This window comes from Pteropus medius, unplaced genomic scaffold, assembly GCF_902729225.1.
Source record: "Pteropus medius unplaced genomic scaffold, Ma_sr-lr_union100, whole genome shotgun sequence".
In the NCBI taxonomy this organism is placed as follows: Eukaryota; Metazoa; Chordata; class Mammalia; order Chiroptera; family Pteropodidae; genus Pteropus; species Pteropus medius.
In genome coordinates, this window is record NW_024353790.1 from 992030 (window position 1) to 1017969 (window position 25940).

General features: G+C 39.0%; 1 protein-coding gene across 2 annotated transcripts in view; it reads right to left on the minus strand.

The window, feature by feature from the left end:
* The window catches only part of CCDC170 (coiled-coil domain containing 170), a 78084-nt gene that overhangs the window by 37242 nt on the left and 14902 nt on the right, over positions 1 to 25940 (minus strand). The window contains exons 1-6 of one of the 2 annotated variants that reach the window (XM_039851307.1): positions 15220 to 15298; positions 14196 to 14336; positions 12630 to 12886; positions 12122 to 12175; positions 8832 to 8973; positions 5743 to 5928 (exon numbers count right to left, since the gene is read on the minus strand). In XM_039851307.1, coding sequence (XP_039707241.1) covers positions 5743 to 5928; positions 8832 to 8973; positions 12122 to 12175; positions 12630 to 12886; positions 14196 to 14336; positions 15220 to 15261 — 822 coding nt within the window. In that variant the 5' untranslated portion in view covers positions 15262 to 15298. Of the gene's footprint in view, positions 1 to 5742; positions 5929 to 8831; positions 8977 to 12121; positions 12176 to 12629; positions 12887 to 14195; positions 14337 to 15219; positions 15299 to 25940 lie in introns of those variants that run through there. The other variant, XM_039851308.1, reaches the window with a different exon arrangement.

Consider the following 25940-nt stretch of genomic DNA (forward strand, 5'->3'; position numbering starts at 1 on the left):
ATTTATTTTCATTTTAATTCCTCATCCAGAGGTTAGGACTCTCCCAGCTTCACAGATGATAAGAGAGAAGGTTCAAGTAAGGAACGTTTGAAAGATCTGGCCTGTTTAGCCAGATGAAGAGACTTAGAAATCCACGATAAAGGTTTTCAAATACTTGGAGGAATCGACAAAAGGAATTTCAGTTTATTCTGTGAAGTTTAATTAAGATAGAACCAGGATGAGTGTGTGAATTACAGGGATTCTGCTCCTGACTTGCCACAATAAAGAACTGTCAAGCAATTAGCACTGCTCAGAGGCCGCGGGACTCCTGCAGCAGAGAAGTCACTGGACACTAGTGAGGCAGAGACATTTTAAAGATGATTCTTATTTCACATAGTTAGATGATTTAGATTCTAAAAGGCTTCAAGGTCACCTCCAACGTTATGATTCTAAAATTATAAAGAGATCTTTAGTTTCTTTAATAATTTATCCTTTCTAATAATTTCTCACTTCTGGGAGCTATTTTCATATGCCTGTCCTCTTAATGCCTAGATAAAAGTAAATAACTAGGAAAGAAAAGTGAAAAGAGCATTAATTATACATTGGGCATGTCCTGAGTACTTTATGTCTATTATATCATTCAATCTTAAAAATAATTGCAAGAGATAAATCCTTAAATTATTTTCCTATTTTACAGACAAGAAACTGAGGTTCAAAAAGGTGAAGTCATATGCCTAAGATCACAGGGCCCAATGATTCTGGAGCCTGGATAAAAACCTTAGACCTAGCCTGTTAGTAGTCACTTTGCTCTTTGTGTTTGCTCTTATGTAATGCTATTGCCAGATGACAACCCAAGGAAGCAGAAGAGAATTTCTTTTTGGAGCATGTCTGACTCCAAAACCAGTATTTTTTCCTAGCTTCAGTTCTAGCTATGAGAATTAAAGAGAATTTGAACAATGCAAAGGGAAATTCAGTATGTAAGTTTAATTTCCGACCCACTGATTTGAACTTCTAAAGTCTGTGAGAACCAGGTGTGTGGCTGGGGTAGGTAAAGTGACTACTTTTCCTAATGTTGGATGATTTCGAGATAACCAAAAGAAAAGGTGCCCATCTTTGATAGTTTTTAAAACATACTTCAGTAGTAACTACTAAGATTTTTAAATAACATGTATTTCCATATGTATAATAAATCACCTGGATTTTTATTTGGGAAATTTTCATAAAGTAACTTGAATAGAATCATTAAGAAAATCAGAAAAGCTGAGTTTGACAGAAACAGCACCCAGCCCTGTGGATACTTCTACCTCTTCAGTACTTCTGAACTTCACTAATAAAGTAAGTTTCCTACCTCAAAAACAGAGCTTTAGAAAGCCCTGTGAAGACTCTTTCTGAGTCCATTAACGTGTCGAGAAAAGCACTTGACAGTATTTTTCAGTAATAAATCTTTGAAGTCATAATCCTATGAATGAGCACTTTATTAAAGACCACAAAATTTTTACTGCCCATATTTTTTTTATAATTTTTATTATTTTGGCAGGAACTTCATCCCAAAGTGAATGTGTTTCCAAAATCCGAACAACGCTGCTTTGGTCATTTACAAGTAAAGACACTTATGTAAGAAAAGGAATAAGTTCTTTTTTTTTTTTAATGTGCTCTTACAACACATTTTCATATTCTACTGCTAATCTCCAGTGAAGCTTTTTTATAAACATTAAATTCTTTCTAATTTTCGAGCCTTAACAATTCAATAACTACTATTTACAATTGATTAAAGTCTTATTCATTCTCTGAAGAAGTTTGCATAGCTACTAAATGTTGTTGTTCCACTGACAAATACTTTTTGGCATTAGACTTGTATGAAGAACGTAGCTGTGAATAGACAAGTAAAGGGGATTTTTGGTGAAAGCATAATAGTGTAATGACTAGAGTTCAAATCCCAGCTTTGCTACTGAATAGCTGTGTGAACTTGAGCAAAGTACATAACCTCTTAAAGTGCTTAGTGCAATGCCTGTGCTAATGGTAAGTGCTTGATAAATGCTGACCATACTAACGATTGCTGATAGTATTAATGTAAAAAGTCTGAGAGACTTAAACTTCACTCTGAAAGTTTACTAGTAGGTAAAATATTGAAAGTGTAATTTTGAAATCATTTTATATATATTGTAGGACAAAGCAAAGGAGTAAATATCAGGGTCTAAAAGATACAAAATAACAAGATATTAAGAAAACTCTAGAATAATACTTTTAATTTAAAAATACCACTATAAATGTATTATTAAAAACTTATTTCTAGCTCTGCCCACCAAAAGCAATGACACCCCAATAGCAATAGCACACCTAAAGCCTGAATCTTGGTTTCTAAGCACCATGCAGCAGTAAAAGGAACCAAAGCTCCTTAGTGAATAGGCTGATATTAGCTCTGTGTTCTGAAAATTGTAAGTGAACCTAAGATAGTGTCTTCTGTCAGAAAGCAAGGAAGGAGTGAAAAACTAAAGGAGTCAGGTTAAAAGTCACAGAGACCATGTTGGTGGGGTGAAGGCCAAATTTGATGGATTTGGAACACCAAAATAAAAATAGTTGATTTTAACACAGTAAATAAACTGCATGTGTCCACAGATTGAAAAAGGAAAAAAAAAAAATTTTAACTCTTCTTTATAGAAGAAATGCCAATTGATAAGTAAAAGGAATGATAAATTTGAATATTTTCACTTTGCCACCTTTGATGTAAGTTAATTGAAGCAAGAATCAATGGATGTTAACATTGCTAGGTAAAATCAATGAGAAACAGAAATAATAGAAATTATCACCTAAAATTATGTATGTAACTGTGGAAGAAAAAATTGTACCTTTACACTAAAGTGGTGGGACATCAAACTTAGTATCAGCGGCAACAGAACAACCTAACTTTATCTGCCTCTAATGTGATACAATATGAAGTATACAACTTTACCTTTGAAATATTCTTGCCCAAAATGTTTAACCTGAATCCAATCCAGTCTCTAGATACAACTTTAAGTGTATACGGAATAGAGAAACATGTTAAACAACATCACAAAGAAACAATTGGACCGCTGGTCTGGACTCTCCAAAAAGTCCATGCTGTTTTAAAAAAAAAAAAAAAAGGCTAAATATATTCAACAAAGGCAATGAATGAACTTTGACTGGATCCCAATTTGGGGAAGAAAACAGCTATAAATGACACACTGTAACAAGTGGTAAAATTTGAACGTGGAATGACATTAGATGATAATTGGTTATTTATTGCTATAACAAATTGTCCCAAACTTAGTGGCATAACAGAATATCTACCATCTCACAGTTCCTATGGATCAGGAATCTGGGCATGACTGAGCTGGGTGTTTCTGACTCAAGGTTTCTCGCAATGTTAAATTCAAGCTGTTGACCAGGGCTAAATCATCTCAAGACTCAACCTGGAGAAGGACTCCCCTCCAAGCTCACTCCCATGGTAGCTGAGGCCTCAGTTCATGGCCACCTGGGCCTTACCTTGGGCTGCCTCAGGGGCCTCACCACATGGAGGTTGGCTTCCCTCGAGAGCAATGACTCACAAGAGATCAAAAGAGTGCATGCAAAAGAGAAGTCGCAGCCTTTTTATAACCCAGTCTCAGAACAACATCCCATCACTTCGGACATATTCTATTCACTGGAAGTGAGTCACTGAGTTTAGCCCACACACAAGGGGAGGAGAATTAAACACCATCTCTCAAGGGGAGGAGTACAAAAAAATTTGTGGGCTTAACCACCACCACAGATGATATCGTGGCATTATTGTTAACTCTGAGATGTGATAATGGCATTGTGTTTATGTAGGGTAATGTCCTTACTCTTAGGATACCTATGCTGAAATAGCCAGATACAATACATCTACCATCTGCAACCTATGGTTCTCCAAATACCACATGTGTTTGTGTGTGTGTGTGTGTGTAAAGTAATAAAATAAATATATCAAAATGCTAACAACTGTTGCCTCCTGGTGGATGGGTGTTCATTGCGTGCCTTCATACTTTCTATATATTTGAATTTTTCATAAGAAAACATTGGAGAAAATTAATTGAGGATTGCTGTGGACTGAACTGTGTCTCCTTGAAATTCATATGTTGAAACCCTAATGTCCAGTGTGACGGCGTTTGGAAATGAGCCCTTTGAGAGGTAATGAGGTTTAGATGAGGTCACGAGGGTGGTGTCCTCATTTGAAGATTGGTGCCCCTGTAAGAAGAGAAACCAGAGAGCTTTCTCACTCTCTCTGCCCTGTGACAGCACAGCATGAAGACAGTCATCTGCCATCCAGGAAGGCAGCTCTCACCAGAATCTTTGATCTTGCTCATCCAGCCTCTACAACTGTGAGAAATAAACGTCCACTGTTTAAGCCACCCAATCTATGAAATTTCGTTTTGGCAGCCTGAGCTGACTAAGACAAGGGTGTTGAAATGATTGAAGTTACTTGATAACACTAATAAAACTTTTGCTCTTTCCACAAAGCTAATGCATCAGGAGAAGAAATCCAGTTGGTAAGAAGGGTCCTTTGGTGCAGGAATTGGGAGGGAAATGGAGACCGTTGCCCTTACTGTGGCTCATTTTCACACTCCAGCCTCCCATCTCCCCTCGGCTTGGCCGTGATGTCGCTGTCCACATGGAAGGCCCAAAAACGGTTCCCACGAAGATGGCTCCTTCACCTGCACCCCACCAAGCCTGAACCCTCTTCAGCCTGTGGGACACGCTGGACCTTTGCCTCTCATGGGGCCTCTCTTTTTTGGCATTAGTCATTACCTAATATAAAATTCCATCTCCTTTAGCATTTAATTGTCTCCTCTGTATCTTAGTAGCTGATGGCACTACCTCGCTTTTGCTTTTTTGGAAATTGATCATTCTTCTTTGCCACGCAATTTTAAAAAATATAATTAAAAGATTATAGAATGTTAAAAAATATATACGGTATTAGTTCTCATGCTGAAACAGGTTCCAGCTAATTAGGAAAGATCAAACAACTCACCGTATAAAAGCATTTAGAATTAAGAGTCCTTTTCCTTTGACACTCTCTCTCCAATTATAATAACCATATCCTTTGACCCAGCAAGTCTACTTCTAGGATTTTGTCTTACTGATATATTCTCATACATGAGGTATGATCGATAATTGATAGCACCTCTGTTTATAAGAATGTGTAGCATATTACCACTTTTTAAAAAAAAAGGAAAAGAAAAATACAGCATGTGGCGTATGTTGCCATTTGTGTTAAAAATAAATAAAAATGAGTATATGCATATAGGTATATGCAATATTTCTAGAAAAGTGTATAAGAAATTGTTCACAGAGGTTCCCTCTGAAAACAACTGGGTGGCTGGAGGAAGTGGGTAAAGGGCAGACTTTTCATCATATATCCTTGTATCCACTTAGAATTTTGTACCTTGTGGATGCATTACCTATTTGTTCAAAAAAATAAATTTAAAAAAATTTAAAGACCTTCTAGCTTAACTAAAGACAGACACATCCTCCGTAAACTCTACTTTTAAAGGCTGCGTTTGTGTTTTTGTTTTTTGTTTTTGTTTTGTTTTGTTTCTAATTTTCTAACTACATATCAAACAGCCTATGCAGGTCACTGAGTCCCACGCCGCCCCCGGCCCTCCTGCCGCGGGCAGCCATGCGATATTGTGGCCAGTAAAGCCGGTGTGCTCACCCACATCTTCTTTCCAATTTCCACTTCGTAAACATGATCATGGATGCGCACGCACACTTCACGTACTATACCTGGTGCAGCTTGTCTTTCTCTTCAGTGCAGGAGGCGGCTTTTTTCTGCTCCCTGTTTACTTCTGAAACCAGCCTCATGATCGTTTCTCTGCTAGCTTTTGCCTCCATCTCATGGACAGTTACAGTCTCTTCAAAGGTAACAATTTGTCCTTTCATGAATGCGTTTTCCTCGCACAGCTCCCTAAGCTGAAGAGAAGGCAGTTACAGCTGTCCTATGAAAATTAATAATTTCACACCGCTTTCTCTAAGCGACTCTGACTTATATCCCCCATGAGTGCATTATCATAAAAACAGGGACAGAGTTATCCCCACAACCATACAAAAGATCACATATTCAAAGGCTGCCTGGAAACTCTGCTGTTATGTGCCGACCTGGTGATCAAATTAAAATTAATCAAAAGGTAGCTACAAGGGAACAATGATGAGAGTTCAGCCAAAAGCTTCCGCATAGAACAAGCACCCTGAATGCTAAATAATCAAAGAAATGTGATGCTCTATAGACGTTACAGCAGGCGAGGGAGCCAGGGAGTTCTGTCCGGCCCACGTCTACTGGCACCAACTGCATGCAAAGCCCTGCCTGGCACAGGAGGGGAATACGGAGAAGAAAGCAGGACTCTCTTTTTTTAAAAAAGAAAATCCTTCTCATTAATATAAGCATAGAAAAATCCTTAATAACGTGCTCAAACAGTGGTGATCGTCGGGATTAGCGGGGCTTTTCAGCCTCTACATTGTGCATTTGTTAACTGGGCGAATTAATAAGATTTGCAAGATTTACAAAGAGGGAAAATAGAACCAGACAGGCTCCTTGGCCCCCGAGGAACCGGCCACGCAGACAGCTGGCTCTACATGGCATGAAGGCCTCCAGGGAGATGTGAACCTCCACATGGTGGGTTGCTGTCTGTGTTAGGGCTCCGGGGAAGGGACGCACCCCTTAGCCTTGGTGATTTGCCAACGCGGTGCCCTCACCTGAGCCGGGGCTGTTCCCTCTCTCGAACACTTTTCCTCATATTTGCATGCTCACTCCCTAACAGCCTTTAAAAGTGGCCACCTCAGAGGCGCAGTCCTTGGCCCGTCTCCCTGAACCAGCATCCCTTGCCTCTAACCTGCTTCACGCACTGTCTCCGCACCCACACCTGTTTTCCATCGTTGCACCTTTTACTACGTGGGATAACACTGGATGTGGATGTCTTCCTTCATCATCTTAACCCCACAATACTGAAAGTTCTAGGGCGGCCCAGACTGAGTCGTCTCATTCACTGTTACGTCCCCAGCGCCCTGAACTGCAGCTAGTACACAGGAGTCACTAGCTAAATATCGGGGAAATGGGTGAAGGAATGGTAAATAAGTTCTGGGGAGCACCTCCTTTTCCACCGCGGTTCCTGGAGCTGTGTGCGCCCGCGTGCTTACGAAGGCTGTAAAAGTGAGGGAACTGCTTTGAAGTTAAAGGAGGGGTTTTGCTCCACTTTTGGGAGGGGGGGCCTATCTAATGACTTGACCCAGACAGCAGCCTTCTTGCTCTGGGCCAGTGATTATTTTTTTTAAGTCAGGCCCCTGCTGAGGTGATTGGGATGATAAAGTTTTAGGGTCCTAGTGCCTGTTTTCAAACGTAAGTTTTACTATTATTCAGGTATGGTGAGGCCAACAGATCAGGAGACGGTTGCCACTGAAAAGAGAGTTTGCTACTCGCAGCTCCTGAACGGCGGGCGGGGCCGTGACTTTCGGGGCCACATGCAGAAGCACTAGGGACACAGAGGGAAGCCAGGGGAAAACCCGGCACCCCCGGGAAGAAATGTGCAGGGCAGGAGAAGCAGGCTCGGGGTGGGCTGGCTTGCATTATTTCAGCAGGCTCTGGAGTGCAGAGCCTGTCCCTGGTACCTGGACCTGGAGCAAGTAGGGCAGGGGACAGTGGCCCACAATATGAGAGCCTGATAGAAGAGGTTGGGGTGTGGGCTCTGGATTAGTTGGTTTGCATATGAAAGCCATGCTCCCAGGTGCGTCATTTACTAGGACTTGGCAAGCCTGGAAGGGCACTCTCTCCTGGGTCAGCCAGGTCCCAGATGTCAAAGCACCAGAAATACAGAAAATCAAAACCTATGATTAATACGGTGACGGCACCCAGACTGGCCCCGGAGATTGTTTCTGATGTGGGAAAGTTTGCTGTGAAAGAAGGAGCTTTTGAATTCTCTTTTCTTTTCCCACCACTCGGCTTTAAAGCTTACCCCACAATTACACCTCAGGGTGGACACTGACAGCCAAGCACCCCCGGCACAGGTGAGCAACAGGGAGGAGGAGAAGATGCGTCCAGCACGCTTGAGTGTCCCAGGCAGACTCTAGGCCTGAGCAACCGAATCCCATCAGTGAAGTGGGACATTTCCCGAGGTAAAATGGAATCATTTTGCAGCTTTCAGAGAACACCCATGGGAAACTGACTCATAAACAACTGAGAGACGGCCTTTAAAAATGGCTGCCTGGGGCTCTGTCAGGGAGCAAGGATATGATAGGTTTATTATAAATGAGTCAAGATGTGGTGGGCACTCCCATACCCCCAGGTGCCCTCATGAATCAAGTGAATTTTAATTAATTTCCATCTTAATGGCAACCTACCATTAAAGCAGGATTTTTATTTTTTAGCTTTAATGTAAAATTAAGAAGTACTTTAGAACTAATCTTAATCTTATACTCAATAAGTATCCCCAAAATAAAACATACCTATTTTGGGTTTGGGGTGGGTGTGTGTGTGTGTGTGTGTGTGTGTGTGTGTTCCTGTCTGTAACTAACAACAACAACTTCCTAAAACGCATCATTAAAATAAATAATTAATTATATTTGACAACCTAAATATATGTTAGACAAAACAATTAATCCCTTCTGGAGAATAACTAATCCCAAATAATACTAGAAAGGGTCTTGGAATTGAGACTCAGAGAGGTGACATAATTTGTCCCACGTCACACGCACTCAATTAATACTACGCTTGAGCCATGTCTCATTCTCCTGCCACCCCCAGACTAGGTCACAGCACTTCCTTTCATGTCACATGTCAAAAATACCCCCCAAATTTATAGCCTTTTTAACCTGCATACAGACACCTTTAGAATTAAATCTTCATCTGATGCCTTTTCATTCTTCTTGTCTGGATCTAAGCAGTCACGAAGTCGAGCTAGAAATGCCTCGTGTTCCCTGCGGTTCTTTGAGACGCGATTCTCATTCTCCTCATGTTCCTGTAAACACCTTCTATCAGGGAAATAACAAATAAGTCAAGTTTTAGCACCCTAGAAGATACCATTTATCAAACCAAGTTCAGAACGTAACATGCTCTCTATGATAAATAACCGATCATCACTTTCGACACAATACAGTTTCCCAGACACAGGGCACATCATTGTCACGCAAGTCCCATAAAGGAAGCAGAGAAGTAGCAGCAATTCCGGGGCATCTGCGCTTTGCAAAAATGGATGGAAATCACATGGCATCTTAGATCTAGTAACAGGAAGAGAGACAGATTCTGTCTCCTGTCCCCAACCTCCTACAATCTGCAGAAGTGGCAGGTAGGCCTCTAGATAACATGTGCACCCATCTGGTCACGGGTCTCTGTTGCGGCTTCGTGGGGAAGAAGGAGAATGCTGCTCCGTTGGTTCTAGGGGACCAAGCTTACTTTATTCTCAAACAGCATACAATGACCTATAAGGGTCAGGGCATTCCCCAGTTGATGGCCAAGCAAAACTATAATAAAAAAAATACATCAGAGGCACCTCTGCTCATCACCAGCAAAGATCATTATTCTCACGCCCCCAAAGTTTTTAAAGAGTATTGGAAGGAGCCAGTCAAGGAGAATCAGTCGATTTACGCCCTGCTACAAATTCTTGATTTCAAATCTCAGATAGGTTTGCTGAAATAGCACAGTCTATTCTAATGCTTTAACTATTAGAGAGTAACAGATCATTAAACAAACGGACATATTTTAAAGGCAAATTAGAATCATTTCAGTAATTTGGTATCATTTTTCAGTGCTCTAGATAATGCACATGATTATTGCTTTCCCCTTTTACCACGTTGACTGTTTACTGCATATCCTTTCACTCTATTCAAAAATTAACAAAGCGTGTTATTGCATATGCTCAAAAGCATATCATATTTCTACACAGAAAAACGTATAACAATAAAAGACCAACGTCAGTATATCTCTAGATTCTTATCTTCAGCATACGAAAGGTAATATTTATTCAGTCTCTCTGATTGACGAAAGGCACAATTAATGCTATGGCTCTGACTGATTGATGTATGAGATTCTGTACATTAACTCCAAGATTTCCATTCTACTTCTCCATTCCAAGGATTTCGAAACTACTTCCACTTCTATTTGCATTTCACTCTGACCCAACAAAGTTCCAGGAAGCTATCCCAAAAACATAATCCCATAAATGTGAAAATATGAATGCGTGTGGATATTCATTGCATCTTGGTTTATAATAAGTTTTTGAGTGGAACTAACCCTAAGCACCTACAAGAAATAGCAAATAAAGTTGGTTATATAAATTATGATATTTCCGGCAATGGAATATCATGGGCCATTAAAAATGATATAATGACTTTCTAAAATATCTACAACATGTTCAGTAAAAATTGTTCATGATATGATGTAATTTATGTGCAACTATCTGAACATCTGTTCAACAAAATGTTAACTATAGCTTTTCTGGAATCATAAGATTTTGAGTAATTTTAATTTCTTTTTGGCACTTTTCTATATTTTAAAAAACTCTTTTCCAATGAGTATATATCATTTTTATTACTCATTTAATAAATATTTCTTGGGTACTTACTATGCATCAGGAGTTATCAAAGGTGCTAAAGATACAGAAATAAAAAAAAACGGATAAAGATCCTTGCCCTCAGGTAGCTTATGTTCTGGTTGGGAAGATGAACAATAACTAAAATATTAAAATGTGTAGAAGGTATACTATGTTATAAAAGGGCTGGAGAGAAAAAATGAAGCAGGAAAGAGGATAAGAAATATTGGGTGGAGGGAACAGGGTTACATTTTAGATGCAGTATTCACGGACGTTCTCACTGAGAAGGCGACTTTTGAGTGAAGACCTAAAGGAAGCAGAGGGGCAGTCATGCAGTATCTGGGGGAAAGAGTTTTCCGAAAAAAGGGGATTAGCAAGTGCCGAAGTCCTGAGCTAGGATCGTACCTGGTAATGTTTGAGAGGCAGCAAAGAAGCCAGAGAGCTGGAATGGAAAGAATAAGGGAGGGAAAGGAAGAAAAACTAGGTCAGGATGGGCCTTTTAAGTCATAGAAAACACTCGTCTTTAGCCCGAGTGAGAAGAGAAGTCACTGGAGGGCTCTGAGAAGAGGACGGATAGCATCTAATTTGTGTTTCAGCAGGATCAGGTTAGCCGAGGCAGGAAAACCACCGAGGAGGCTACTGTAATAATCCAGGTAAGAAGAGACGGTTGCTTGAACCAGGTTAGTGGCAATGGGAAGTAGGTTTATTTTGAAGGTAGAAATAAATGATGGAGCTTATCGAAGGCTCAGACATGGAGTGTGAAAAAGAAAGGGAACCAAGGATAATCCAAGATTTTTGACCTGATCGACTAGAAGAATGGAATTTAATGAGATGAGGAAACGTGCAGGTTGATTTCATGGACACACCAGCAGTGCGGTGTTGGACATGGGAAGCCTGAGATGCCTATTGGACATACACACAGACATGCTCAGTAGGTAGTAAGATATGGGGGTCTTGAGTTCCGGGAAGGGATCCAGGCTAGATCCAGAAATGTAGGAGTCACTAGCATTTAGATCTTTCTCAAAGTCATGAAGATGAGATTCCCAAGAGAGGGACTTTAGACAGAACTGAAAAAGAGATTCCTGGACTGAGTCGTGGGGCACTCCAATATTTGGACGTCAAGGAGATGAGGAGCAATAAGCAAAAGAGACCACGACAGAGCAGCTGGGAAGGTAAGGTAGAGAGCAGGTATGTGCAGCAGCCCGAAACCCAAAAGAAAGCATTTTGGGGAGAAACCCGTTGTGACTACTATACTGATAGACAGGTCAAGTAAGATGCAGACTCCATCATCTCATTTGCAATGCGTGGTCACTGGTCCCCTTAGTGAGGGGGTCCAGTGGAGAAGACCCAAGAGAGAAGGAGAGGGGAGATCAATTGGAGCAGTGAGTGTGCACAAACGTCTTCAGTAGTTTTACCGTAAGTGAAAGGGGAGAAGGAGCACAGAGCTGGAAGTGTTGGATTTTTTTTTCCGAGATGGAATAAGTAAAGTTCCAAGTATTTTATTAGTAAAGTTATTTAAGTTATTACACGTAGAATTTTAAAAGTACATTTTAGGAACAACCAGTTCCCAATTTTGTCTCAATAATCACCTTTTGCCAGAGCTAGGTGTAGAAAACCTAGGTTTCATGAGTTCTCTGCATAAACTGTCAATAAAACCAAATGAGGAGTGTTTGAGGTGGTCTGGGTGTCTGGGCGGTCTGGGGTGGTCTGGGGCTTGGCTTCCGGGGTATCTCTATGACTAGCTTCTGCATTAATGCCTCCTTCCGTGCCCTCCTATACCGACTCCATCTCTGGTTAAACCTCTATTTAGAGCAAATCTTCTAAATTGTACAGATAAGCATTTGCAGCCCTAATCAAAAGGATGTAAACATGCTTAGGACAATGCTGTTTGTTAGGACTCTTGGTGACATTTAGAAATGAACTTGGGAAATTTTTTCAAGGCTCCAAAGATATTCAAGGCCGGTATTTCTTTTATTTTTCAGATTGAGTTTCAAGGCCAAATAATGTAAAATGCCAGAACATTCAAAGGCATCTCCTGCTATCAGAAGCTAGGATTTCAACACTAACTCGACTAAGAAACATATCAAATCCCCGTACTGTAATTTCTCATCTAGTTCTACAACTTTCTTCTTTAACTCCTGGTTCTCCTTGATTGCAGTGTGAGCTGTGATTTCTGTTCTAATTTTAGAAGAGGATAATGCTGCTGCTTCTTCTTCCAGCTCCTGAACTCTGTCTCTCAGAGAGGTGAGGAGAGATGATTTTCTGGCATTGTCCTCTTTGCAATTCTCCATTTCAGCTTTCAATTCTTGACAGGAAACTTCTTTAGAAAGCATTTTGGATCGGAGGTCTCGAAGCTAACATGGAAAAGAAATGAAAAGACAAAAAAGACTTTCCATGGTGTAAGTTTAAGACACCCAACACTGTCATTTAAAATTTCACTCTTTTATTCATGACCTAATCCACTTTTCCTTTCTTTTTGCCATATTTGTATCTGTATTACCAGATGGGAAATTATGCCTAAATAATGGACTTCATGTTCTGGTTTATTTTTTTTCAAAATCGATTGAGCAACATCTTGTGGTAATTTAGTCTCACTCAAGAGACGTTTGCAGTGTATTTTGCAAAAGGCTATAAAATATTTTGCAATGGTAACCCATTTTCTAAATCCGTATTGCTGCTACTGCTCCTAAAATGAAACAAGGAACCTACAAGCTAAACTTTATGAAATTTCATAGCCACAACTGTTTCCAAAGTAAATACAGACTATTTGATATATCGCTATATTTCTCCCACTTGTCTTCTGGACCCTTATTGTGGGTAATAAAATATTCAGATTTCTGGGAAAAACATGGGAGAAGAAAATAATTATAGGATTTATACAAAGGAAATATTTTCACTTGTATTAATTCTGTGGCATCAAAATGCTAAACAATATATGTGCCCTATTAAGATGTCAGGTCCACGCTATAAGATAACTTGATGAATGCGTACTTCTTGGGAACTCTGAGTTTGCATCATACATTCATTCTCGCTCTTACACATACACACACACACACACACTCGCACATTATCAATCCATCTTTCAGTGGAGTCTTGGCAGCCCAGTGAGATCACTGGTTATCTCACAGATGCTATACTCCTGGGGGCCACCATGCTATGAGCAGAACGGGTCTAGAGAGACTCTTTCAGAAATTCCACAATAGACCTGACCCAGTCCTGATCCAATCATCTTCCCAGAATTTCCCCCCAGCCAATCAGAACCACTACAAGAAAGGGATTTAGAATTCCATCCTAAGAGCTCCAGATTGCAAGCAATGCAAATTAAAGGAACATACTTCGAGAGTTGCTAAAAGTTCTCAAAAGCCCACGCAGCTTCATCCCAAAGTCCTCAGGTGCCCCCAGCTCTCCCCAGACTGTGGAGCTTCTCTGAGATCTAGAATCCAGCCCACGTCACCTTACTCTGCAGCGTGGTAAGTGCATAAACTTTCAGGCATTCTCTACAACTAAGAGGTAGGCACACAATAAGAGAATCAGTATAAACTTTGCCAAAAGGTTTAAACCTATGTCCTCCCGTCCTATTTGTAATCACCTCTGTGTTCTTCTTTACTCTACAAGAAGCTAAAAGGTCTTTCATTTCTGAGTTATGAAGATACAAAATCTTACCTCAGACTGAGCACATTGAAATTTGACCAGAGTTGCTGCAAGTTCACTTCGGGCGTTTTCAGCCACATTCCGATAGTGGTTTAATTGCTCCCGAGTGACTGGGGCTTCCAAAAGATGATCGTAAATTTCCTGATAGGGTTCCTCAAAAGACAAAATATAAAGAAGAGTGAAAACAATCTTTTCTGTGCAGCTGTGCAGAGCAAGATTAAACACAGAAGCGTCCTCTGTAGTCCAAATGTGTCGAAAACGCTGCCCAGAGAAGTGTTTTGTTCAGATCATTTCGTTCTCGTTCTCAAAATTCTAAGGGAGGCAGGAGGCGGCCCAGGAATGAATAATGTACTCCTCCGGAATGGCATTTAAGAATTTGCCTTTGTCAGTTTAGAGACATCCCTTCCGCCAGACTCGAATGCTATTTGACCTCTGACCAGAACCTACAGCCCACAAAGAGTAGTCGGTAGGCAGTTTTCGTTCTTCTGTTTCCAGACTACAAAGATCAGCTTTATTTCGTTTGCTTATCAAAGAGATCGTCTGAGTTAAATGTAAAAGGCTGTGTCTTTCATAATTACTCACTGTGCCATTTATCCTCAATCTCATAGCCTATCTCGAGGTCACGAAGGTGACCCAAACGAATGCCTAAGACCAGAGATAGTGTCGTGGTACCCGAGGAGTCCTTGCCCCCATCTAAAAGGGAACAGCCCTCAACTTCACTGATGGCTGCCGATGCAGAAATATGGGTCCCAGCATAGCCCAACTATTCTGATTTTTTTTAAGACAAGTCATCTATCCGGACTTTTTTTTTTTTTCAGATTTTTTTGAAATAAAAATTCCCAGATTTTGCAGGTTGGCAACTAATTTCAATGTTTAAAAAAGAAACACCGTATGACCCAAATAAACACATCTGCAGAGCAGATTTGATGGGTTTGGCCTGCGGATCTCCATCTGCAATCTCTGGTTCTCTTCTGTCCCATAATGGCTTGCTTCCTTCAAGAATTATTCCTGAGCTTAAACAGATACCTGTACCTACCTGTGTGGAGTTCCCAGGGCCTGTGGTCTTTGCGAAATACATATAAGAAAGCCATTCAGTTTTGAAGAAATATGAAAGAGGTCACATACAGGAGGGTTTCCTGGAATTATCTAAGTGGCCTCGGGGGACATACCAGTAAAACCTGTTTATGACTGCCCAGCTGCTCAACTGCCAAAGACTACTGTTTGGAAATACCTATGAGTGCAAAAGTCATTCTAAAGCCCTTAACTTTACAACACGCGTTGTCATGACTGGTGTGTTTCAATCCACAAAATGCCAAACAAAACCTTCGGTGCACTTAGTAACAGCCAGTGTTTGCCAATCACAACACATTCAATAAGATGGTAAGTATGTACTCCTGCGGAGAAAGCATAAGACCTTTAACTGCGCCTAATAAGAGAACCACATCCTGTTCGGCCTCGCTTAGTCTTCAGAAAGAACTTCTCCACCCTAACTACCACAGCAATATTTTCTAAAATCTGCCATGTGAGGACCTAGGTCATTTATCAGAGGTTGGAACTAGAGTATGTTTGGCACAGCCTTTTATAAAATTCATTAGAAAAACAAATTCTTCAATAGCTATGATTACTTCTTCCAATAACTAACATTTTTTAGGCAACAATACAGTCATACTATAATTTTTACATCTCCCTCTTATGAAAATACATGTGTCCATGGGACATAATATTAAGAGCCACACAAGGCAGTTTAGATACACCCCTTTATTTTAGGTTACAATCCAATGCAAAACACTATCAGAGGCATTAACATCTTCAAATGTTCATAGATGAAAGAAACGACACATTCAGACATCATTGCCTCTGACACTGGAGTAGGGCCTACATTAGGAAGACTTTTGATTATTGAATTAGAAGACCATTGTCACAAAAAGGAAAAGAAAAAAAAAAAGACCGTCGCTAGGTTTAATCACCCCGCAAAGTCCAGCAGACTGGAGATTATCAACAAATATTTACTGAAAGCCTACTCTGAGTCAGGCACTGAGCTTATGGTCTAATAAAAAAAAAAAAAGACATTCGTCAAACCACCGCACTAATGATCACATAATTGCAAACTGAAATAAATGCAAGGAAGGAAAGAAAGACGTAGATAACAAAGGAAAGTGATTTAAGATCGGGGAAGCGAGGAGGAAAGCTTTCCCCAAAGAAGTGATGAGGAGATAGAAATTAAAAAGGCAAGAGGTCTTGAAACAGGAGCAAAACACACTATTCAAAGAGCAAAAAGCCCAAGCAAGGGCCCTGTGGCAGGAGCATCCCTTGTATGAACAAGGACCCGAGAAGGCTGTGAGGCTGAGGGGCAAGAGAGGGTGAAAAGCAGCTGGCAAGGTGGCTCTGAGCCCGTTCCTATATCTTAGTACCTGGTAGGGCTTCTTTTTCAAAATATTCTTGGCTATTCTTACTTGTGCGTTTTACCATATGAAATTTAGAATTGGCTTATCAAATTCCAAAAAAAAAAATCCTGTCGGTATTTTTATTGGGATCGTATTAATCTTATAAATAAACTTAGGGAGAATTGACATCTTTTAATGTTGAGTCTTCCAACTAAAATCATTTTTTTCATTTTTTTTTTCTCATTTGTTCCGGAATTATACGTCTCTTAGTAGCTGTGATTGTTAATTGTATGTGTCTACTTGACTGGGCCCAGGGTGTCCAGATATTCGATTAAACATTATTCTGGGTGTGTCTGTGAAGGTGTTTCTGGATGGAATTCACATGTGACTCCATAGGCTGAGTAAAGCAGATGGCCCTCCCCAGTGTGGGCGGGCCTCATCCAACCCACGAAGGCCAGGATGGAACGAAAAGGCTGAGTAAGGGAGAATCTATTCTCTGTCTTGGTGCTGGGACATCAATTTTCTCCTGCCTTCAGAGTCAGAATCAGATTGAAATTTACATCACTCTTTCTGAGTCTCCAGCTTACCAAATGCACTTCTCAACCTCCATTATTGCATAAGCCAATTCCTTATCATAAATCTCTTTCTATATACATATATATACATCTAAATAGATAGATGATAGATAGATAGATAGATAGATAGATAGATAGATAGATAGATAGATAGATAGACAGACAGACAGATAGACAGACAGACAGATAGATGTATATCCTACTGGTTCTGTTCTCTGGAGAATCCTGACTGAATCCCAGAGACAATTCTGTGCTACGTGGAGCTCTGGAATGTTCTACAGAAATCCATTCCTTCAGGATACTCTGAGGTAGCTGGACTGAGGAGAAATGTATAGCATGAGAGGATTACAGAGAGAAAAAAGGCAATACGAACGCTGAAAGAATACATGAATATATTTATTTATGGCTCAGCTCTTCCTCTTAGCCCTTCTGTTCTATTCCATCGGTCCTTATAGGGTGTCTTTCATAGCTATATTCTAGATATTCTTCAGTTTGGTTTGGATGTCTTTGTTGACCTGAGTTGTTTAAGAGCTTCATTATTATCGTGGCTCTTTGTTTTGGGGGTTTTTTATGGATTTCTACTTTATTGTAATGTGCTCAGAGAATATCATCTGTAGGGCTGACATTCACTGGTGTACACCAGTTGGCGGACCTCTGTCCATACAGAACTGGGTCCCTTCCAACTGGAAGGTGCCCTCACTTTACCAGCCATTATGTATTTTCACCATCATCCTTGCTATATTATTTACTGAGGCTTTTGTGAATGTTCAATTTTATCAATGTCCTTTGGGCACTTAAATAGAAGGTGTATTCTCTGACTTCAGAGCTTGCAGTTTGATATATATCCGTTAGCTCTACCTTATTCATTATTTTAATTAGGCACTTCTGGCTTTGCCTAATTTCTATCCTTCTATTCTATCATGAATTGAGAGAGGTGAGTTAAAACCTGTTTCTACTGTAATTCTCTATCACCTTGTAGATGACTTTACTACAATTACATTGGCTAATATGATAGATAAGTTTGGCCTTAGTTCTGCTGCATTATTTTGTCATCCTTATTTTTACTGTTCTTTCAAAATCTTTCATTACAGTATCTATTTGCTTTGTTTCATGCGTTTTTCATCAGATAATTGGGAAGGTTTGAACATTTGTTCTAGTTTTAAGTTTTTAACTATAAGTTCAAATAATGCCTTTTAGATACCTTTCATCCCTCTATTAATTTTGACAATATCTACGAATTCACTACAATAGCATAGCTCCTCTTCCTTACCCCTTTCCCTCTCTCTTCTGACTCCTAATTTTTGATCTTTATATTATCATTCTAAGTACTTCCCTTACAACTGTAACAGCAAGTTATTAGATGAGAGAAATCGAAATGTTTATGTACCTCTCACCTTCCATCCTCTCTAATGCTAGTTTTCTTTTCAGGACCCTCTGATTAAACATGTGCTTAATCTCTTTTGCATACATTTCATTCTATTCATTTTCTGCCTGTTCCTTTTTCTTTATTGCCATTTCATTTTTCTTCTCTTTCTTCTCTAAGCCTTCCTGTCTCCCTGTGTGCCTTCCAAACTTGCTATTAGTTCTGGGACAGTTCCTTTTTCTTTTTCTTTCTTTCTTTTTTTTTCTTTTTTGTCTCTTTCTCTTCTAAGCTCTGCCAGATCACGTTTCACCTTCTTGCCTTACCATATCTTTCTTGAGGGCCTATAGGTCTGCTCTCTGAACATACTTCAGATAAGTACTGGCTTCATTCAATTGTTTTATTCATGATGAAATGTTTGGTCACAATTTTTTCTTATGTCATAGCAACAGTTTCTGGTGAACACACTCTTCATTTGTTCTATTTTTCCTATCTCCCTCCACACCTTTGTTGGTGTAGTCCTGCTGCCTTCCTCAGGGCTGTTTCCTTTCAGATTGCTCAGCAGGAGGTGAGTTTTTGCAGAGGTGAGAGCTTGTGTGCATACAGGGTGGCAAAGCAGAGCCATTCGTGCTCCAGCCAAGAGGGAGTTTCCCTAAGACACTGGATTTTGCTGTAACCTTTTTGACCCATGTATCATTCGAGCCCACGGAGAGAAGCACCTGGAGGGCTCATCACAGCTCAGGCGCTCCCTGAGGCCAGTACTCCGCAGCTTCCTACAAAACCGGCTTGCAGTGTGATTTTTATTTAAACTTCCCTCTCCTGCTTTTTGGAACCTGAGGCGGTGAAGCTCCACTGCCAGGCCACACACCTCCATCTTCTCTTGCAAACAAGGGTTTTGGACTTGGCTTCTCTGAGGTTGCCTCTCGCCTTTTGGAAAATGAGATTTCCTAGCTCTTTCTACTCTCTGCAGCGGCCGCATCTCTCACATGCATCTCCTCCACTCAACCTCCACTGTTTTGGGGAAGGCCTTCCACCTACTTTGTGTTTTAGGATTTCAGCCATCTCTTGGTTGCATCCAAAAATGGAGTTTGTTTCTCATCTTCTTTCTTGCTTGTGGCTAATTTCCAGAAACAACAGAAGGGAGAAATTGCTAACTGTATGTTGCCATTTTTAAATTAGAAGTGGCTAAATAGAAGAGTTTTAAACTAAATAGCTTTTTGGTGGCTTTGAGGCATTTTTAAATATGCCCTTTTAAAAAATTCTCGTTTGGAAAAAAGCTAATTAAAACAATGGGTTGCTCAGCAGGAAATCAACAGAAAGATTAATAGACACCCAGGATCAGTTCTTAGACTTTAGTACTAGAAGAATTGAGTATATGAAAAAAGAAGCATCAGTAAGAGTGAGGAAAGGAAATATTGGTCAATAAATAGTAAAGCTAATTACTAAAGAAAAAAAAAAAAAGATTAGAGCTGTATTACCCACTGTAAGCCAAAATAAATTTAGACTTAAAGCACTGAATATAAAAAACTCAATTATAAAAAGTACTTTTTTTATATATAAATTTATATTTATCTTATCTTGATAAGGATTTTCTAAGCATAGAAGCAATGGAAAAACATCAAAGAAAAAATCACAAATGACAACAAATTTTTAAACTGCTATACATTAAAAATGTATAAATAAAATTTAAAGTGAAAAAGAAAAAATTTAAACTGAAAAAGAAAAAATATTTGCAAAAATAATATAAAGAGTCAAAACCTTAATATGCAGAGAACCTGCTCAAACCAATAAGAAAACAAACTAAGAAGAAAATGATATCAAAGAACTAACAATTATCAGAAGTAGTATAAATGGCTAATAAAATAAGAAGTATTCTACCTCACTGGTAATCAATTAAATACAAATTATAATATCAGTAAGATATTATTTCTGATCTTAAAAATTAGCACTATATTAAATATACTTAGTAGTCAAGTATATAATGAGATAGTTCTATGAGAAAGACATGCTAACGCACTGCTCATAGAAAGAGAAAATGGCACAAAATATTCAGAAGGAAATTTGGCAGTATGTATCAATAAACTTGAAAAGTTAATGCTATCTATCCCAATGAATTTCATTCTGATAATCTTATCTAAAGAAATGGAAATATAACTAAAGATTAAATACAAAGATATGCAGAAAGGCAGTCTTTAACAAATTTTTCCAAAAATCTGCTATAGTAAAAACTTAGAAACAATCAGCTCAATTAGCACGTTAACATGTTAAAACAATTAGCACGTTAACATGGAGAAATAAAAATAAATAAATAAAATGATACATTCATACAATTAAATTATATTTAGTCATTTAAAATCATGTTTTTGGAAACTTTAATGACATTGAGAAAATACAACATAATTTTTAGTGAAAAAAGACAAAATACAGAATTGTGCCTATGGTTTTGTCTCAACCTTGTAAAAAAACAATTTATATAGATAACTGAATGAGAGACTGAAAGAAATTGTTTTTATATATCAGACATAAGATTAAAATCTAGAATATTTTAAAACAAATTAATTTTAAAAAATCACAAACAACCCAATAAAAATGAATATTCTTATACACAGGGAATTCACATTGAAATATAAATGGCCAAAAGAACACTTGAAAAGATGCTCAGCCTCCCTAATAATCAGGGAAATAAGAATTAAAACGAAGATATGCCATTTTGATTCATCAGTTTGGAAAAAATAAAAGGTCTGATAATATCAGGTGTTAGAAAAGTATAAAAAAAGAGTTATTTTCATATGTAGCTGTCAGGAATAAAAACTGGTTAAACCCTTTGGACACCCCACTAATTTGGCTGTATCTATTAAAACTTTTAATGTAAATACCATCTGATCCAGCAGCTCTACTCCCCAATTATCTCCCTTTAAAAAAAAATACTCACATATGTCCATAAAGATATGTATGTATAAGGGTATTCATTATATCATTATTTCTAATGGCAAAAGGGGGTAGCAAAACAATATAAATTTCTGACGACAGGGCAATTACTAAAAAAAACAGCATTTCCATGTTATGAAATGCTATGCAATGGGTAGTAGGAGATAGATCTGAACGTTTGGACATAATAATATCTCCAAGATATATCACTAAACTAAAATAAGGAAGTGTAGATTTAGAATTTAATACTTTTCCAAAAAAAAAAAAATACACAGAGAAAGTACTACATCTTTTGTATAAATACATTTAGAGGGAGGAAAAGAGTAAAAGGCCTGACGGAGCCTGCATCACCTTAGTAACAGTACTGATCTCTGGGGCGGACACTAGGATTGGAGCGGGGAGCTGGGGGGCGGGGGTAGTTTTTTCTCAAGAAGTATGGATTTATGCATTATTTGCATAATTAAATATAAAGATAAGAAAAACACTAGAAAGAGTCAGCTGCGGTTATCTTTTAGCTATTGTTCTAGAGTTTATTTTCTTTTTTATTATATGGTTCTGTATTTTTCAAATCTACAATGATCATGTATTACTTTCAGGATCAGAATAAACATCATCCCTTAAATTAAAAAGAGTAGCAAGTCCAAAAATGACAAACGCTGCCAGGCGGCCTTTATGAAGAATGTGAGGACGAAAACAACCCTATGTGGCACAGAAGACTTGAACATATATGAGAGCAGACATGTCAGAGGTTCTGCTCTCTTAAATAAGCCCTCCTCAAGTTCATAAAATTTTTTGAAAATTCTTCACCTTTTTCGATAAGCATTAAACAATCTTTGCTTAAAAAAAAAAAAAACTAATTTACCCTATTCAAAATGGCAAGATTAAAAACTCATCCATTTGTCCTCACATGAGGACAATCTAAGTTATTAGGTAGCTCTCAGCTAACCCACGAAGCAATTTTATATTAATTTTAGAAAGCCAGCTATACATGATTTGATTCTGCTACTGATATTATGATAATGATTGAAATTGCCTCACAGGGTGGTTCATAGTCTTTTTAGAATAAAAGATGGTTTCAAAGCTCAATGGCATAGAGAAGAGATAAGCGTATTCATAATTTAGTACACAATGTGCCCAATTATCTGACCTAGGGACAATGTCTTGGGGCCAGTCTTGCTACTATGGTATTTAGTTGTCTCATTATCCCATGGACAAAAAAATGAGAAGAAAATCACTGCCTACCTCTGACACACAAAACCTGCTAACTCCATTCCTATCTTTCTATCCTATAACCAATCTCCCTTTGTTCCAGCATTTGTTCATATTGCAGTATACGATTGTATGACCAAGGCTCTTCCATTATGGAACAGTTTCTTTAGTCTCTGTCTGTCTATGTCTGTCTGTCTGTCTGTCTGTCTGTCTATCTCTCCTCCCAGCCCCCTTCAAGCTTCCTGTGCTGCCCCAGTGACCATTCCCTTCTAAGACCCTCTCTCCTAGTCTCTAATTTCTTCCCACCAAGCAAAGTTTCTCTCCTAATTTACAGTGCACAAATCAAGTCTTGCAAATTGAATTTCCCCAACCCAATCAATGTTTCAGTCAATTTTTGACTACTCATCAGTTCTTCTCCCTCCTTTCAAGGACATTCCTGGCCCCCTTGCTTTTCTAACTTCTTATATCTGCATCTGTTTGGGGAGCTCAGTAGTGCCTGCAGGGAATAGTGTGATGGGTGTAGGATCCAGAAAATAAATCTAAGCATCTACATCTTAGTAGTTGTGGGGACAGTTTTGGAAGAAGATATTTCTGCATAAAATCAAGTTTTGTGAAAAAGCTGGTCTATGCCTTTTATGTTATTTTCCCATTCCTTTTCTCTTGGGTATCACTCTTATTCGCTTAAAAACCCTTCTAATTCAATAACTCCATTGAAAAGAAGACAATATTCTGAAATATACTTAATATTATTACTCTACTAAAAAGACTGAGTCTTCTTTTCATTGGGTGGGGAGGAGCTGCAGTTAGAAACACTTCGATGCCACCTTTTGGGGGTCTGCTTCAAGTACTAATCCTTATGTGATTATATATAGGCTGTGAGATATATATAGTGATTCTATATATGTATATATAAAAATCACAACTAATATTTACTGAACCAGGAACTACTCCCATTCGCTCTTCAGAACGACTCTTCTATTAGGGACTGGTCTCGCCCTCTCGCCTGAAAATGAGGCAATTTTGGACTAAAAAGGAAATTCTGTTGCCAAATATCAAACAACTAGGAGTGGGTCTGGAGGCAATGACTGCTTTTCTGTGCTGTAGAGTTTAAAAAATAAGTTTAAAGTATATTTAATAAACGTGTATGCACAATGTTCCTGCCACTCTGGGACACACTTCGGCAAATACCCTATGACGTACAATTCTACTTCTAATTCTACATGAATGTTCATGATTTGTAGTGTCCATCGATTGGTCAGCTATAATCCATCCATATAGCCCCACCCATAAGATGGGAATCTAGAAAACAGGCAAAAGAACTGAACTAAATTTACTTGGAAAAACATGTATAGATCTCATACTATTTATAAATAAAGTAATTTAGAGAACAAAATGAACAAGATGATACCATTTGTTTTTAAAATATATGTCAAACATCTATAGGTATAAGTATGAATAGAAAAAGTATTTTTTAATGGTCTGGAGGAAACCCCCCAAACTTTATTACCTCTAAAGTGACTATAATTTTAATATTAAAATCAATTTCTTAATTAATTAAGCAAAAGACAACTGAAAGCATCGTTGAAGAGTCCAACTTACTAGGTTCTCAATTTTCACATCCTAATCTTCAGACTTAAGAAACTGAACATTGTGTTTGTGAATTCCTTACTGGCTGCAGAGGCAACAGAAAACCCTGAACTTGAACCTCAGCATCACAAGAAGGCAAAAGTAGAAAGAAGAATCACTAAGTTTCCAGCAATACTTGGAATGTATCTGTCGTTCAGCTACAACGTTTTGACTACATTTGAGACAAGAAGTTCACCATTATAATAAATGGAATATAAATAATATCATAGGCCAAATAGTGTCTTTAAAAGTTAAAACAAGAGTTCAACGATTTTTTTAATGTTTTTATTAACTGTAAAAAAAAAAAAAAATCTCCAATTAACAAAGGACAAACCAGAGAGAAAAAACGACCTAAATAACTTCTGTGTTGCATTAAATCCCTGCTTTCTCTTCCAAGGTGGCCCTTAGCTCTGCCCCAAAAAAAACTCAATAAAAATAATACTGCGTCACTACTTCTCATAGCACGTCTTCTATTAGAAGGAAAGCATGACATCCAGCAAACACGCTCCTGACAGCCACGAAGTCCAGAGGCCATTTCGTAAAAAATGAGAAGATGGTAGGAAATGTGAGTGATATGTCATCAGGAGGCTTCACTTAAGAAACCAAATAATTTTTGACTTTCCTATAAGAATCGTTACAAGGAGACAGAGCAAGATCCACCACTAAGTTTTAGAATTCATTTTTCTCTCTTTTGTGTCCAGAATAAATAGGATTAAAGGCAGATTTTGACCTTTAAAACTGCAGTGCTTAGCAACTGTCATTACACGAAGATAAGACTGTCCTCAGCACACTCCACGGGGCAGACTAGAGTGGGTAGACTCCTGTTTTTTAAGAATCCCTTCCTTTTGAAAGGCAGAACCCACAATCTCCTTTATGAGCAGAGCTCACCCTGCCTCGTCCCATCACCTGCATCACGTCCTCCCAGGAGGTTTCATGAAGAGCACAGCAAGACGCAGCTGGGGAAAGCAAAGAAGGGATTGGAGGCCGACAGAGAAAACGAACTAACAGTGCAGACACCTTAAAAGAAATCCTCTCGCTCTTCTAGTTACAGTTTAAAAGTCATCCCAATCCATTCTTCCTCTGCCCAGCTTCCTTTAGAACCTAATCAATCAAAACTCCCAGGAGCCACACCGCTCTCTTCCAGCTACCTCTCATAGCAACCTCTGCTTCTCCTTCGCGGCACTTAACACCTGGTCAGAAATAAATTATATGTGTAACTAACTACTTAATGTCTCTCTCCCTCAAATGACTGTGATGTCCACTACGTCGCACCCAGCATCCGCTCAGGACCTCACAGCGTAAACGCTCAATAATCATTTGTACAGTAAGCGAATGACTGGATGGATGAATGCTCTGTTTAACATCTCAGCCCGCCCGCTTGACCCACTCCACCGTCTCGTCCGTTCTCGCCTGCTGTACGAAGCAGCATCAGGCCCTGACGCTGGCTGACTTCTACTGAGCCCCCCGCCCCGCTGACAGGTTGCTTTCGGAAGCCCACAGCTTCTCTCACTGTGCCGCATCTCAGCCTGTCCCTCTCCAGCAGCAATGACAAACTGGAAACCATGAATGTATCACATAAGCCCCACAGGAGAAAAGCTGCCTTCCTTTTGGTTCTGTAGGTTTTCTGGAATATAACTGAATAGCTTCTCCTTTACCATAAACCACAGGGAAGTCC